Source organism: Astatotilapia calliptera, chromosome 6, assembly GCF_900246225.1.
Source record: "Astatotilapia calliptera chromosome 6, fAstCal1.2, whole genome shotgun sequence".
NCBI classification, from domain to species: domain Eukaryota; kingdom Metazoa; phylum Chordata; class Actinopteri; order Cichliformes; family Cichlidae; genus Astatotilapia; species Astatotilapia calliptera.
Window position 1 is genome coordinate 40,359,501 of NC_039307.1, and position 16,468 is coordinate 40,375,968.

Here is a 16,468-nt window from a genome sequence, read left to right on the forward strand (position 1 = left end):
CCTAAACCTAACCTTATCCCTAGCCCTGACCATAACCTTATTCCTGACCTTAACCAGGACTTTAATGATGTTAAATAGCGTGTTTCTAAGCTATTTGAAGAAAAAGAGCAAACATGTGTAGATTCAGTCCAGACGGTTCGCATATTTCCTCTTTTTTTCCGAGGTCGCCATTTAGGAACGTGGTGGGTAGCCGAAAACGTAATATGGTGATGATTTGTCACCTAGCGTAAAATGTTACGCTTTGGGAGTGAGAACGGGTTGTCGCAGTAGCACAGAGAGAGAAAGAGAGCCAGGGACAACAACGTCACATTAGAAAGGTATAGTAATCATCCACAACTATTTTCAGTTGCAGATGATAAAGGATTCAGAAAGTTTATTCATGCATTGAAGCCTATGTATGTAATTCCAAGCAGGAAACACCCTAGGACTATATGACTGAGAATGTGCATCTTCTTTTTGTTTTGTTTTGTTACGCTTTAAATTTGTTTAAAAGGAAAAAGCTGAAAATTTAAATAGTTAAAAGTTGAAATGTAAATAGTTGTTTTATTGTATTTTATAATTTATTTATGACATTTTATGTGGAGTGAATAAATAAAAGTATATTTACAGTGGCCCCTAGAGACAAATCATGTACAAATTCCAAAACACAGCAGAAATGCTCCAGGATCCTAGTGGCTACACAAGCCAGCAAGTACCAACGACCAGATTTGGTGTGTGGTAGTAACAGGTAAATGAACACTTTTTAAAAAACCATTTGAATATATATGAGTGTTTGTGTATAAATACACAAACAATACACATATGCTTTCAGTTGTGTAATTTAAATGATCTAGGTAGCTGTTTTGGAAGTTTAGTTAACGCTAGAAATGTGTTTTTGTCACGGCGGGGTGCGCCGATGTGTGTGGAAACAGGACCCAAAAGCAGATGACGACGAGGAGTAGTAAGGTTTTAACGGAAAAGTGATCCTTTAATGATAACGGCAAGGAAAAACCAGGAAACCAAAGCAAACTGTCAAAACACTAAGAAACAAAACACTAAGAGGTACTAAGACCAAAAACTATAACTATAACTGTGGTGGAAAATAACAGGCTAAGACTAAGACTATAACTGTAACTCTGGTGAGATAAACAGACGACCCGACAATGGCATGCAGAAAACAAAGGGCTTAAATACATACATGAGGTGATCAGGGGAAGTGGAGACACATGGGGGAACAGCTGACTGACATAAACCTAATGACAGGACCAGGAGAGGAAAGCTAAATACAATGAACAAAGAACACATGACACTGTCAGAATAAAACAGGAAACACTAAAACTAGACATGACAATACAAACTTAACAAACCTAATGCGTGATGAATGATACAAGAACCCAAAACATAGAAAACCAGAGGAACAATAAACAATAACTGCCCAAACTAAAGAAAGATAGGAAATGACACAAAACTAATCACATAACAAAATGAGACAAATACAAACATGAACTCAGAGTGCTGGGTCAGAGACCCAGCCTGTGACAGAGCCCCCCCCTCAAGGGCGGATTCCAGACGCCCGAAAACAACCAGAAAACAAACACAAAAACAAAACCACAACAACCCACCCAGGGCGGGCGGAGGGGGACCAGGACGGAGGGCTGGAAACAAAACCACAAAACACAAAGCGAAAACACAGAGCAAACACAACAAGGGCACAAGAGGCCGAGACCCAGCTCCAGGAGGGCGACCATGAACCCGGCAGAACAGGAGTGAATGGCGAAGCAGTTCAGGTGGCCGCCCCGGAGGTTGACAGCAAAACAAAAGAAAGTTCAAAAGTTCAGGCGGCCGACCAGGAGGCCAACGGTCCAGCAGTCCAAAATCCATGAGCTCAGGGGGCCGAAGCAGGAACAGAGGCTGATGCTGGACCTGACGATGGCGAAGCAGAGGCAGAAACTGGACCAGGCGAAGCAGAGGCAGAAGCTGGACCAGGCGAAGCAGAGGGAGAAGCTGGACCAGGCGAAGCAGGAGCAGAGGCAGAAGCTGGACCAGGCGAAGCAGGAGCAGAGGCAGAAGCTGGACCAGGCGTAGCAGAAGCTGAGGCTGGACCAGGCGAAGCAGAGGCAGAAACTGGACCAGGCGAAGCAGAGGCAGAAGCTGGACCAGGCGAAGCAGGAGCAGAGGCAGAAGCTGGACCAGGCGTAGCAGAAGCTGAGGCTGGACCAGGCGAAGCAGAAGCCGAAGCTGGACCAGGCGAAGCAGAAGCCGAAGCCGAAGCTGGACCAGGCGAAGCACAGGCTGAAGCTGGATCAGGCGAAGCAGAAGCACAGGCTGAAGCTGGACCAGGCGTAGCAGAAGCTGAGGCTGGACCAGGCGAAGCACAGGCTGAAGCTGGACCAGGCGAAGCAGAAGCACAGGCTGAAGCTGGACCAGGCGAAGCAGAAGCCGAAGCCGAAGCCGAAGCTGGACCAGGCGAAGCACAGGCTGAAGCTGGACCAGGCGAAGCAGAAGCCGAAGCCGAAGCTGGACCAGGCGAAGCAGAAGCCGAAGCCGAAGCTGGACCAGGCGAAGCACAGGCTGGAGCTGGACCAGGCGAAGCAGAAGCACAGGCTGGAGCCGGACCAGGCAAAGCAGAAGCACAGGCTGGAGCCGGACCAGGCGAAGCACAGGCTGGAGCTGGACCAGGCGAAGCAGAAGCCGGAGCCGGACCAGGCGAAGCAGAGGCAGAGGCTGGACCAGGCGTAGCAGAGGCAGAGACTGGACCAGGCGTAGCAGAGGCAGAACCAGGTGACAGTGAGGCAGCCACAGGTGGTGGCTGGACGGGCTCCTCGGGCCCCCCAGCTGACGTGGCAGGAGGCTGTGTAAGTTGCAGCAACACACAGTCTATAGTGGGTGAAATGAGTTTGTATGAGTTCTCAGACTGAGGTGTGGCAGAACCAGGCGAGGCGTCGTCCTCAGGCTGAGGCGCAGAAGCAGCAAGCGGTAGCAGGTGGCGGCACGGGAGCCGCAGGTGGTGGCGCTGCAGCCACAGGTGGTGAAACAGAAGGTGGCCAGACGGGCTCCTCGAGCCCGCCAGCTGACGAGGCGTGAAGCTGGACGGGCTCCTCGGGCCCTCCAGCTGACGTGGCATGAGGCTGGTGCGGTTCTCCTGAACCCCCAGCTGACGAAACATGAAGCTGGCTGGGTTCTCCCGAACCTCCAGCAGACGAAACATGAAGCTGGCTGGGTTCTCCAGAACCTCCAGCAGTCATAATACAATTTGTTTTGTCTCACTCGAACTGAAGATCAGGGGTCTGGATCTATAATGATACAAACTCTTTTTCTCTCTTTCTGTAGGTGTCCGACAACCCATCCGAAGGCAATGGACTGTATCGTTCCCAACTGTCTCTCAGACAAACCATGACAAAGTCCAATGACTCAGGGGCATTTTCTATTGAACCTTACAGCTAAATGGACAGCATACATGTTTATTTCATGTTTTATTATCCAGCAGTACCAAGGTGAAACCATGTCTTTATGTTGTTAGAGATAATACGTAGAACGCTGAATTATTGCTGCTTTGCACTGATTCAAGTTGGATACAAACAAGGACAAAGACATAAAATGAAAACAAAAGCATGACTATCTTTGCATGACTATCATTTGGCATGCGACAGGAGCTCAGGATTTCTGATGTGGTCTGGCTTTTGAAAAGAAATGAGAACTGACTGAAGTTACCGTTTTAACAATAAAGTTAGAAACAAGATAACTGTGATGAACTGGTTCTTGTTTAGTATTTCTATTGTGATTTCCACTCTCATTCATTTACTAGTGATGTGCGGATCGATCCTGAAATATCGATTCCTCCGATACCAATCATTTATGTTCTTGAATCGATTCTCACATTAAAATATCAAAATTTTAGTAATTTAGGGTAAATTTGTAGTTTATCATTAACAAGAACACAGTGGAAAGAAACTATAACATTCTAATTGCCTACATTCAAAGGAACTACTTCCTCTTCCGCCTTTCATAGTCATGTGCGAAATACGGCTGTATAAATGTCTCGCAGCCCCTGGTGTGCGCACTCACAACAATGGCTGAGCGTAATTGTGTGGACGTATTTTACCTCCACAAACAGCTGAGACGTGGTTTGCATACATGTGGCAAAAAAGTGAGGTGTTGTGGCCATACTTACCAACCTTGAGACCTCAGAATCAGGGAGACATTCAAAAGGGCTGTTTATTACAGTGTTTATTTATCGGATAAAATACGTTAAATGTCACCGTTATTATTGGCCGGCCCGGAAACAGCGGGGGTGTCCAAATTCAGAGGCTGCTTCCACCTGAGGACCCGGCCTTCGCGGTCTAAAGAAAGCCAGGTAGTACCTCACGAGCTCCCTCGGTGGAGTGAAACTCTGCCGTCTGCTTCTTGCTCTCTAAAATATAACCGGGCGCTGACGTAAACTCTCGACTGTCTCACACTTTGTTTATTTAGTTTTATTCAGCTGTGTGAAAACCCGGAGGAACCCTCCCGAGGGATTAATAAAGTTACATGTAATTTAATCTAATCTAATAACTTTAATCTCAGCCAAACCAATTTAATCACGAACAAATAAAACACTGAAAAAGCCAAACAATAACATTTTTAAGTTATCAAAGTGACTTATATATCATGTTTGACCTGAGTAGCGAAAGACCGCGGGGGTTTGAAGACGATGTGTCGGTCGGCTCAGATATTTGAAGTTTACACAGCTACATTCTGAAAATATGTTAAAAGTGTTTTTGCGACCCAGAAAGAGAAATAAGAGTAATATTAAAACTAAGTCGCTGCCTCCATTGTTGGAAACTGGAATTGGCTGGGCCGCGCTATGAATTCTGCGATATGGTTTTTCAATTTTGTTGTCCGGATGGAAAATTGGAGAAATTCAGGAGAATGGTGGCTCCGGGAGATTTTTGGGAGGGGCACTGAAATTCGGGATTCTCCCGGAAAAATCGGGAGGGTTGGCATGTATGGTTGTGGCAACATCACTAACCTTGTCAAACACCTCAGAGTAAATCATATCACAGAATATGACGAGCGTATGTTGAGACGAACTGAAGAGGAGGACAGGGACAGGTGCTGCTAGGGCGAGACAGACGTCTCTCATGGAGTTCTTTAGTGCTGCAGGCAGGCAACGTGTTCAAATATGCACAACTTCAGGTTTTTATTTCTATATGATGAACTCTGCATTATTAAGTGATAAGAACAAGTAATCTGATGTCCTGTAATCATTATGACGCTATAATTTGAGATACAATTAATAAAATAAGTTTTTGTACAAAGTATCGGTAAATGGCCTATATAGCGCTTTACTAGTCCCTAAGGACCCCAAAGCGCTTTACATATCCACCCATTCACAAACTGGTGATGGCAGCTACATTGTAGCCACAGCCACCCTGGGGCGCACTGACAGAGGCAAGGCTGCCGGACACTGGCGCCACCGGGCCCTCTGACCACAGTAGGCAACGGGTGAAGTGTCTTGCCCAAGGACACAATGACCGAGACTGTCCAAGCCGGGGCTAGAACCGCCAACCTTCCGATTACAAGGTGAACTTCCAACTCTTGAGCCACAATCGCCCCATCGGTATCGGATCAGTATCGTCGATACCACCCTGAATATTACTTGGTATCGGATCGGAAAGGAAATCAGTGGTATCGCACATCACGATCATTTACGGTGTGTAATATAGACTGATTGTGGTTTGGTTAGATGACAGCAGATACGACCTGATATGGTTTTTCAACCATAGTGATGGAAAGCTTGGTATCCTTTCTTCATCTTCTTGTTCTTCTTTGTGCCACAGTGGGTCACCTGCCTCCATCTTGCCCTATCTCTACCATTCTTTCCTGTAACATCAACCCTCTGTGAATCTTTCCTGCAATCTACCTTCTTAACTCCTGCGTGGCAGCTCCATATTCAACATCCTTTGCAAAATATATCTACCACCACTCCCCTGCAGATGTCCGAACCTTTTCCCTTTAACTTTGTCTCCAAAATGTTCAACCTGAGCTTTCCCTCTGATGTATTCATGTCTAATCCTAACCAACCTCGTCACTCCCAATGAAGACCTTAGCATTTTTAACTCTGTCATCTCTAGTTCTGCCTCCTGTCTTTTTGTTGGTGCATTGTTAATTTCGTTGACTAATAATTTTCATAATAGTTTTTGTCAACCTTTTTTTTCTGACGAAAACACAACTGTGATAACACGATGACAAAAACTATGATGAAACTTATTGACACTTTCATCGAGTAATAAAAATGAGATGTAAATGTTCTGGAGTGATGAGATCCAATTAAAACTAATTAAGATGTGTAGAAAGAGGGGATGAGTTTGGAAGTGATCCAAGCAGAAGTTATCTCCCTATGCAGTAAGGTTAGTTTGGTAGAGATGCTCCCGTGCTCCCTGTTTCTCATGAAAAGGTGACAAAATGTGAATACCTGGAAGTATATAGTATCAAATGTGCACATTCCACATTTGATGAAAAAGCAGATAAGATACTTTATAAACCGTGAGGAGCAACTCTCACTGGTTCAAAACACGACGTACTTTATGCTTTAGTCAACTGAATCAACTTCAGATTCACTGTAGCTCTACTATATTTTATTCAGTCAACTAAAAATAGACTCAAAGAATTTAGATGCCTTAATTAATTGAGTAAAACTACATCAAAGTTTTCTGTCAAAATGAATGCTGCTGACTGTTAGGGTGCCTGGGTCATCAACGCAGTTTTGAGTTTTCATTATTATTGAACTTTGATTTTGATATCATTTATCATTTCTAGTCTTTGGTTTCTTTATTAGAGCTCTGTCTTCTGGTTTCTGTCTGTGTTCCATAGTTACTCTCTCTCCCCTGGCTGCTGTGTCCCCTTGTCAGGTCTGCGTCTTTGTGTTATGTTTCCTGTTTTACTTTGAAGTCCGTGTCTCATATTTTGCCTCATTGCGGTTTATTTCAATCAATCAATCAATCAATCAAAATTTATTTATATAGCACATTTTTAAAGACCGAAGTACACCAAAGTGCTTTCCAGTAAAATCATGATACAGATAAAAATCAAAATATAAAATATAAATTACAGATATAAATAAAATATAAAATAATTACATAATCTAAATGCAAAGCTAGATGTAAATTACACTAATTCACCTTGAATGCCAAGTTAAACAAATACGTTTTTAGACGTGATTTAAAAGACTGAATGGAATCTGATGCGCGAATATGAAGAGGAAGAGTATTCCATAACCTGGGTGCAGCAAAGGCAAAGCACGGTCTCCTCTGGTCGTCAGCCGAGACCTAGGTTGCACTAAGAGCAGCTGGCCCGATGATCTTAGCGCTCTCTGAGGGCTATACAGACAGAGGAGATCAGCTAGGTAGTCAGGTGCCATATTGTTAAGAATTTTATAAGTAAACAATAAAATTTTAAAATCAATTCGGTATTTAATAGGAAGCCAGTGTAAATTTGCCAGAACAGGGGTGATAGAATCGTACTTTCTAGTGCCGGTCAAGAGACGTGCTGCGGCATTTTGGACCAGTTGCAAACGCTGAAGAAGAGAAGATTGTAGACCCAAGTAGAGAGAATTACAATAATCCAGTCTTGAAGTGATGAAAGCATGAATGAGTTTCTCCAGATCTTTGTGTGGTATGCAAGGTTTAGCCTTAGAAATTAGGCGTAGTTGGTGAAAGCTGGTTTTTACCACAGTAGAGACCTGTTTATCTAGTTTGAAGGAGCTATCCATGAAAACTCCAAGATTCCTAGCAGCATCAGTGAGGCGGTTAGCAACAGGCCCGAATGTGCCAGTCAGTTGTCCCAGAGGCATATTTCTATCAAAAACAATAATTTCTGTCTTCTTTTCATTTAAAGTAAGAAAGTTACGTGATAACCAGTCTTTGACATCGCTCAGACAATCAAACAGAAGATGTAGTGAAGATGAAACATCCCCAGTCAGGTGGAGGTAGATTTGAATATCATCAGCATAGCAGTGAAAAGAGACATTATGTTTTTCAAAAATGGAGCCCAAGGGCAGCATATACAGAGAAAACAACACAGGACCCAATACCGACTCCTGGGGCACACCACACCGAAAAAGGGCAGAAGAAGAGGAATATTTTCCCATCATGACAGAGAACGACCTCAAACATTTAGTGAACAATTAAGCAAATACAGGTAATCTGCAATAAATTACAGGTAGTAAGAAAATAAACTACTAACTCTTTTACGCTGCATCCGCACCTACACGGGTGATTTTGAAAACGCAGCTGTTTCGTCCACGTAAACGGCGTTTCAAATCACTGAAAACTGAGATTTTTTAAACTCCTTTTTTGCGTTTACGTGTGGACGAGGAATACAGAGTTCGTCACGCAGCGTCAAAGGTATGTGCCTTTTTTCACGTCACGCTGTGGCCACGTTATTGTTTACATGAGATGAATTGCAGAATGGCAGATATTCAGATCAACAGTATTTTGTCTCTATCTGCAGGTTTACACACAGTTACTGTCCCTCCACGACGCCATTTTCTTCACATCAGTTGCAGGGTAAGTTGTTCATATTTACTTATTAAACCAACAATTCGACATTTTAAGCACAGGTAGCACATTAAAATAAGGTTACATTCCTTTTGTCCATGTTTATTATATATTTCATTTTGTACCAGAAGCAAATGTGACACTATCTGTATGCTAATGTAAGGTTGTTAATTAGCTAAAAAAGTTGACTGATATCAGTGTTGGACTGTAAGGCTTGTTATCAAAATTTATTTCAGTGTGTAGTGGTGATTGTGTTGTGTTCTAGCATGTTCGAAATTCCATTAAATGAAACCCTCCATGTGTTGGGATCTACATATTAACATTAGCTAGCTAACTAGCATTTTGGCTAACCTCAGTGCGCGGGCAATTCGCTAGTTATCGTTAAATTTTAAATCACCTAACTCAAGCATTAACTAATTAAAATTGTACACTAAATGTTACATCTTTCTTTTTTTCTTTTTTGATACCTAGGTACCAGATATAGAGGTCGTTTTTAGTAAGGTTATTGTCTTATTTTAACTCGGCTGTCTTCAGCGATTTTACAGTTACAGGATTACAACCAGCAGGTGTTATAAGCTTGATAAAATATCCAAAATGTCCAGGATTCAGTTTTTAATGCATTTTTTTAGTAGTTTGAATTTAAGATGACAGCGTTTGTATTTATTGTGAGTTGATGGTATTGACAAAAGTTACCCTGCTGCTTTCCATTTTGGTTACCAGACTGTTCAGTATGTTAAACTAAAGATGAACAAAATACTGACTCCCTAGTGCTAAGTTAGGTCAGACAAATGGTAAAAAGTAGTAGTTATTATTTTAGTTTTGTATTGAGGATTATATCTTGACATCTTGTTACACTGACATAAAAGTAACATACAGTGTAAGAAATCACATTGCAAGGCTGTTTATGGGACTGTTTTAATATTCACATTTTCTGTTTACTGTAGTTCAATGAAGAGCACTGACTATAAGAAATTACTGTCTACAGGAAGCATGCTGCTTAAAGCAAAACTCGGAGGTGTGCAGAAATTTGTTAGAGTATCTGAGCCAAGCCTTAAGGAGTTTTTGATTGCCGGTAAGAAACCAACATTGTATTAAAAAGGTGTACAAGAGGCTTTAAGTTCTTTTTGTTATTTAGTCTCTTCAAACTGCATTTTATGATTAATTGAAAATGATCTGTGTTTTGGAAGCATCTTAGTTATGAATGTATATTTAGTGGGGGGGAAAACTGCATAATGTGAGTGTCACTCCTTTTAATCTACCACTTATCAAGCATGTTAGTGGCGCTTAATAATTTAGCCTTTGTTTATCTGACTCATTTTTGAAAGAGTATCTTGAAATGATCTTTATTTTAAGCTACAAAACATTAAATGTCATGTCTTTTTGTTTACACAAACTTGTGTGCTTGTTTCCAGCATTTGCAAAGTTTGGTGCGCCAGCCGTAACAGAAGGAGTGAAAGTTTTTGATAGTTCAGGGACTGAGTTGGATGAGGATGTTTTTGAGGATATAGTAACAGATCCCTCAACCGGGGTACTAACCATCAAATATGAAACAGGTTTGTTTGAGTGATTTGTGTTTCATTGGATGTCTTTTTTTTTTTTTTTGGTGTCATTATTACATTGTTTAATCAAAGAGTGTATAAAATGAGTCTATGGAGGGACCATGTAAACTAATTTGTTTTGCTTCTATTTTTAAGGTCTGGAAACATCTGTTGCAGAAGTGTCTCCTGAGCGGTTCCAGTTATCATCGCCACATTCATCAGATTCACAGGATACGGTCATCCTTTCAGACAGCCCTTTGAGGAAACGTCAGAAGCTGGATGCAGAAGCTAAGCAAGTAAGAGTTAACAGATTTCCACATTCTTCTAATAGTGTCTTTTTTGTTTGTAGTTTAAGTGTTCTGAACTGTAGTGGTTATATCAACATGTAGAATGTTTTTATTGTGTTTTCCAGTTGGTGGAATCCATTCTCACAAGCAAACCTGGTGGAGAACGTATAATAAATGAGTACAATCGGACCAAGTCCCTGGTGGATGAAACCAGAAGAAAAATGGTCAACATACTGGTAGCTGACATGACAGAAAAAAATGGGTAATTTATTTCTGGCCCTGTGATTTTTACTATCATTTTCAAATTATTTTAAATCTCTATTAATTCCAGCGAAGCTGACTAGTTCTTTTCCTTTTGATCTTGCAGTACATCACCACCACGGCAGGTAAAAGAAATGTATGCCAGAGGAATTGTAACCTTTTTCCCTTACCTCAGTGACCCGTACTCAAAAAATGGCTATGTAAGTAGCTAACAGCAATAACTGATACAACTAAAATCAAAATTTTAAATCCTGCCAAAATGTATGTCCTTATCAACTGTTCATGGTCACATAACTTACTGATAAATTAATAAACAAAATGTCTGTATATGTCACTCTCCAAGGAACATTATTATGATGGCGAGAGTGGCACTGGGTACTTGGCCTGGAGGATTAAAACCATACAGAGATGCACTGCTAAAGAGAGGCGATTAACATCTGGAGGTAACACTTATAATTCAGTGGAAACGTATAATACAGTTCCAAATTGTGGTTCTGTATTAATAATGGTTATCAAATGTTATTATTAGTTTTGATAAAGTTGTATTTCATATTGTCTAGCACCAGGAGATGGATCATCGGGTGAAGACCAGTGTGGTGGACCAACTGTCAGACAAGAGTTGCAGTTTGTTACAGAGAAGATGCTGAGTGAGGATGAGTGCAAGGAAGCAATCTCTCTGATGGAACATTCAGCTGATGAGGACACAGTCAAGAAGATGAAGTTGACATTTGTTTATCGACACAACATGGTCCTTGACCTCCTGCTGTCACGCAACATACTGTCTGTGTTTCCACGTTTCAAAGATATCAAAGGCTTGGTGAATATTTTTCATTACGTTGACAATGTAAACACATTTTATTTTTTGCAGATAGCAGATATAATTCTCTGTTCTCTATCCCTGTTACAGATCGAACAGGATTTTGTACTGATGTTTGGTGAGGATGTATCAGGCAGGTTGCTGGAGAGGTGGCCAACAACATTCAAAAGAAAGATTATCCAACAAGGCAGAAAGCTTCCTTCTACCAGTGACCTGGAAGAACTCTTGCTGGCAGCTGACTCTCCTGAGGATGCCACTGAAGTTAATGCTGACACTGGTGAGCTGTTATTTCTTTAATTAGAACATTCACAGGATATATAATGTTTGTCACAGAACAGCTGTCCTTTTGTATTTTGGGTCTACTCAAACATTTTGTCAATGCAGATGCATTGAAATTTGTTATTGATGAGGATGATTCAACTTTATTAAAAACAAATATATTTTTTCAGGCTGGGACAGTGACCTCTCAGCGATTCTATTGCTATTACATTTGATTCCACCATCTGGTCAGGGTCGGAAGAGACCAGGAAAGGTGTCAGCTTCTCAAGCAGAAAGGCATCTTGTGGTCTTCAAGAAGGTTTGTTTCTTTTCTATTTTTATGGTATGAATTACCAGTTTAAGAAACACTTGATTCTTATTGCCTGTCTGTATTTGTCTTTTCAGACTGGAACAAATATCCAAGAGCACCTTGATGCCATCACTACCAGCACTCAACCCTACCTCCTGGCTGTTGGGGTGAAAAAGCATGACATCCACCAGTTCTTCATTATTCTTGACAAGAATGCCATACCATGCAAGTCTACCTCTTCACTTGGTGCTTTTGATGAACTGTTTAAAGCACATTTTGTGTTTGGCACATCTTACAACACCATGCTTCACAACATGTACACGTTCATCCAAACCACTGTGTACAATATAGATGTTGGCAAAATCAAAGAAAGTCCCAGAGTTGCTGAAATAAGGACAAGGTTGCTTCGTTAGGGCTTGAAGGTTAATTCTCCATCATGAAGTGTTTTGTCTGTCAAGCTGAGTTTACTGGTTCAAACATGCTTGTTAGGCATTTACGGTTAGTCCATGGTTACTTACCTGGAAGAAACCTTCGCCTTAAATGTGCCCAGCGTGACTGTGGCTGTGTGTTTGGCACTTTTTCAGGTTTTAGAAAACATTTAAATACCAAACACCTTAACTATTTCGACCAACAGGCTGACACTGATGTTAATTTACAGCCTGATGTGGCAGTTAAAGAAGTTAGCACTACAGGGCAGGTGGTGTCAACTAATGTAGAAGAAACACCCACAACATCTGAAATGTTGAAAAGTTCAAATAAGAGCACTTTGGATATGTGTGCCTCTACTGTTGCACAGCTCAGGGCAGCTGGATTAAGCCAATCTTGTCACAGGCTGGGTCTCCGACCCAGCACTCTGAGTTTTCGTTGTATTTTTTGATATGTTATTAGTTTGTGTTATTTCCTATTTGCCTTTAGTTTAGGCAGTTATTGTTCCTGGGTTTTCTATGTTTTGGGGCTTTCTATTTATTTCATCACGTATTAGGTCTGTTAAGTTGTGTTGTCATTTCCTGTTTTATTCTGACAATGTCATGTGTTCTTTGTTCATTGTATTTAGCTTTCCTCTCCTGGTCCTGTCATTAGGTTTATGTCTGTCAGCTGTTTTCCCCCATGTGTCGCCACTTCCCCTGATCACCTCATGTCTGTATTTAAGCCTTTTGTTTTCTTCATGCCATTGTCAGTTCGTCTGTTTATTCTCACCAGAGTTACAGTCATAGCCTGTTTATTTTCCACCTCGGTCAAAGTTATAGTTTTTGGTCTTAGTACCTTTAGTGTTTTGTTTCTTAGTGTTTTGCCAGTTCAGTGTTTTGTTTCTTAGTGTTTTGCCTGTTTGCTTTGGTCTCTTGGTTCATTTCCTGCCGTCATCGCAATAAAGGTTCACTTTTCTGTTAATCATTACTATTCCTCGTCATCATCTGCTTTTGGGTCCTGTTTCCGCACACATCGGCGCACCCCGCCGTGACAAATCTACTGTGAATAGTTTTGTCTCCTCAATGGAGGAAGTGTTTTTTGAGATTCATACTCAGGCTAAAGATGCAGCTTTACAGAGCTTACCTTCACAGGACACTTCAAGTAAAAAGAAATTAGAGCAGTCATTCAAAAACTTTGAAAACCCATTCACACTGTTAAATTCAGAAGCTAAACGAAATAGACACTTTAAACAAAAATGGGCAACTGTTGAACCTGTTGAAATGGTGCTTGGCACAAGATTTGACAGTAGAAGAAACAAGATCACAGGGACTTTTGATCAAGTCATTGTAACCGATAGGTTTGCATATGTTCCTATTTTGGAAACACTGAAAACTATCTTTCAAAACCACCATGTTGTCGACATGTTCAAGTCGAGGAATATGTCCAGAGAAGGTGTGTATGCAGACTTAATCGATGCTGCCTATGTTAAAAGATGTCCCCTATTTTCTGCAGAAAAAGATGCCTTACAAATTCAACTGTTTTATGATGACTTTGAAACTGCAAATCCCCTGGGCTCTAAAAAGGGTGTACATAAATTAGGTGCTATATACTTTACACTAAGGAATTTTCCTCCAATCTTTAATTCGTTGTTGGTCAATATTCATTTGTGTGCTCTTTTTCATGCACAAGACTCAAAGCGTTATGGCTTTAATTCAATCCTTGAGCCACTTGTCAATGATCTGAAAGTTCTTGAGACAGAGGGACTGAAACTTCCCATGTTTAAACACTTGGTTCATGGCACTGTAATCCAGGTCACTGGGGACAATCTTGGCTTGCATAGTCTGTTTGGGTTCGTGGAGTCATTTGCAGCTCGATATTGTTGTCGTTTTTGTCTGCTTGAGAAGGATTGTTTTCAAAGTGTGTTCTGTGAAGATGATTCTGGTGTTGCACTAAGAACTCTTGATATGCATAAGCAGCACTGTGAAAGTGTACAAAGAGATCCTACGCTACCTCATGTATGTGGTGTGAAACGCACTTGTCTCTTGAATTCACTTAAATATTTCAACACAGCCAACAATTTTTCTGTAGATATCATGCATGACATTTTGGAGGGAGTGGCTCAGTTAGAGGTGAAACTTGTGCTGCAGTACATTCAGGAGAACTTCCTAAGTGCTGAACAACTCGCTGGTAGAATACATGCCTTTTACTATGGCTTCAATCAGCAGCGAAATCGCCCACCAAGGGTAAAGTTGTTTGATGGCAGTAATGATTTAGGACTAAATGCAATTCAATCTTGGTGCTTATTGCGTAATGTACCTTTGATGTTTGGCGATTTGGTACAGGTGGGTGATAGCTACTGGCATCTTCTACTTCTGCTTCTACAAATTGTCAATATTGTGTTTTCACCAGTGCTGTCAGAAGGTATGACCATCTACCTCAAACATTTAATTATTGATCATCATCAGCTCTTTAAGCAGTTATTTCCTACACTCAGTCTCCTACCAAAGCATCACTTCATGATACATTACCCTCGCAGTATACGAAATATTGGCCCAATTCTGCACATGTGGTGCATGCGTTACGAAGCCAAACATAACTTCTTTAAGAAGCAATTAAAAAGCTTTAAAAACATTACAATGACATTGGCCAAGAAACACCAAAGTTGTATGGCCATTTATTGGGAGTCTTTTAGCCTCGAAAGATTAGCTTTAGGACCAGGAAAGATGGTGACACTTGGAGAGCTGAAAGAAGGTCCAGAAATTGCTTTAAAATTTGGAGCTGCGTTGTCTACCAGTGTTTTTTCAGCTAAGTGGATAAAACATCATGGTACAGAGTACCGCCCTGACTTTATCATCTGTACAGAGGTAGTGTCTGAGATTCCAGTGTTTTATAAGATCAAAAGTATTGTTGTGAAAGATGACATTGCATTGCTCTGTGGAAAACTGATGGAAACCCTGTGTTTTGATGACCATTATCATGCATTTAAGGTCAGAATGCACCCCAATATGGTGCTGAAGGTGTTGAACATAAAAGAGCTGTGTTACTTCAAACCATTTGATCTTCAAATGAAGTATGGCACTTCTGATTCCTCCCTGTATGTGGTTCCATATTGTCATTTTATGCCGAACTAAATTCATTGTTTTAAAGTGTTTTATGACTGTTTTTGTGTGTGTAGTGTTTTATGTACACTACATGAGATGTTTTAATATTTTGAGCCTGACATCAAAATAAAGCTGTTAAACGTATTATCTAGTTGTGGTTTTTGCTTACTTGTTTTATATTTTAAAGCATTATTAGAAACCAGGTTTTCATGCTGGAAGAGGAAGAGTTTTAGTAACACTACTTGGTGTAAAATTAATTTAAAATTTTACTCTATGAGAGCTAATTTTTCACAAGAAAAAGTGTACGAATAACACAGTATAGAGTAACATCAACTCTCATCAGAGTTATTTGAACCCCCAGTGTTAACTTGAAATAACTCAATTCAGTGTTAAAAATCAGTGGAATTTTACTCAAATAGAGTTAATTTATCACTATGTTAGAGTAAATAATATGACACTACTAGTAGTGTTAGGTTCATTTAACACTCTGCGGTGTTACTCAGTGTTAAATTTTTACTCTATTTAGAGTTAATTTTACTCTAAAATTTTAACACTATAGAAAGAGTTGATTTAACACCAATTCCGAATGGGACCAAATAGACTCGGGACCAGTGTTAAATTTAACTCTTTAAGTGTTATTTTAACACTCCGAATTTTACTGTGCATGTAGTTGTTTTTTCCTGTGTAATAATATTCAACATTGCTATCAATACATTTTTCAAAAAAATGCCTCTCTGTGCAAAATGTGTTCAAAAACATAAACAGCTGTAGGATCCTGTTTGTCTGTGATTTGGAGAGCCCAGCGCTGCTCCCGACGAAGGGAAAATCTGCAGGGAGACCTACCTCATGTTGCGAAATCAGTTTTACCCCGGTTCTTTTTATTCCTCGAGCATCCAGAGATGGCACCGGACTCAGTAGTCATTTTCACAAAACCTTTATTCATCTTTACTCATCTTCATTTATCTTTACTCT

General features: G+C 40.7%; 3 protein-coding genes across 4 annotated transcripts in view; all 3 read left to right on the forward strand.

Moving 5' to 3' along the window:
• p2rx3b (purinergic receptor P2X, ligand-gated ion channel, 3b) overlaps positions 1 to 3,716 on the forward strand; it is a 37,603-nt gene extending 33,887 nt beyond the window's left edge. For both annotated transcript variants that reach the window (XM_026172150.1, XM_026172151.1), the window contains one exon: positions 3,310 to 3,716. In XM_026172150.1, the coding sequence (XP_026027935.1) occupies positions 3,310 to 3,423 (114 nt within the window). In that variant the 3' untranslated portion in view covers positions 3,424 to 3,716. The remainder of the gene's footprint in view (positions 1 to 3,309) is intronic.
• Positions 3,717 to 8,480: 4,764 nt separating this feature from the next.
• Positions 8,481 to 12,464, forward strand: LOC113024804 (uncharacterized). Its single transcript, XM_026172148.1, has 11 exons — positions 8,481 to 8,525; positions 9,502 to 9,588; positions 9,929 to 10,069; positions 10,211 to 10,350; positions 10,467 to 10,603; positions 10,709 to 10,802; positions 10,946 to 11,045; positions 11,163 to 11,419; positions 11,510 to 11,696; positions 11,869 to 11,996; positions 12,083 to 12,464. The coding sequence occupies exons 2-11, from the start codon at positions 9,507 to 9,509 to the stop codon at positions 12,398 to 12,400; spliced, it is 1,584 nt and encodes a 527-aa protein (XP_026027933.1). The 5' UTR covers positions 8,481 to 8,525; positions 9,502 to 9,506; the 3' UTR covers positions 12,401 to 12,464.
• On the forward strand, positions 12,422 to 15,623 carry LOC113024803 (uncharacterized). The gene is made up of 2 exons (XM_026172147.1): positions 12,422 to 12,806; positions 13,450 to 15,623. Exons 1-2 carry the CDS (start codon positions 12,424 to 12,426, stop codon positions 15,524 to 15,526), a joined length of 2,460 nt encoding a protein of 819 aa, XP_026027932.1. The 5' UTR covers positions 12,422 to 12,423; the 3' UTR covers positions 15,527 to 15,623.
• Positions 15,624 to 16,468: the final 845 nt, after the last annotated feature.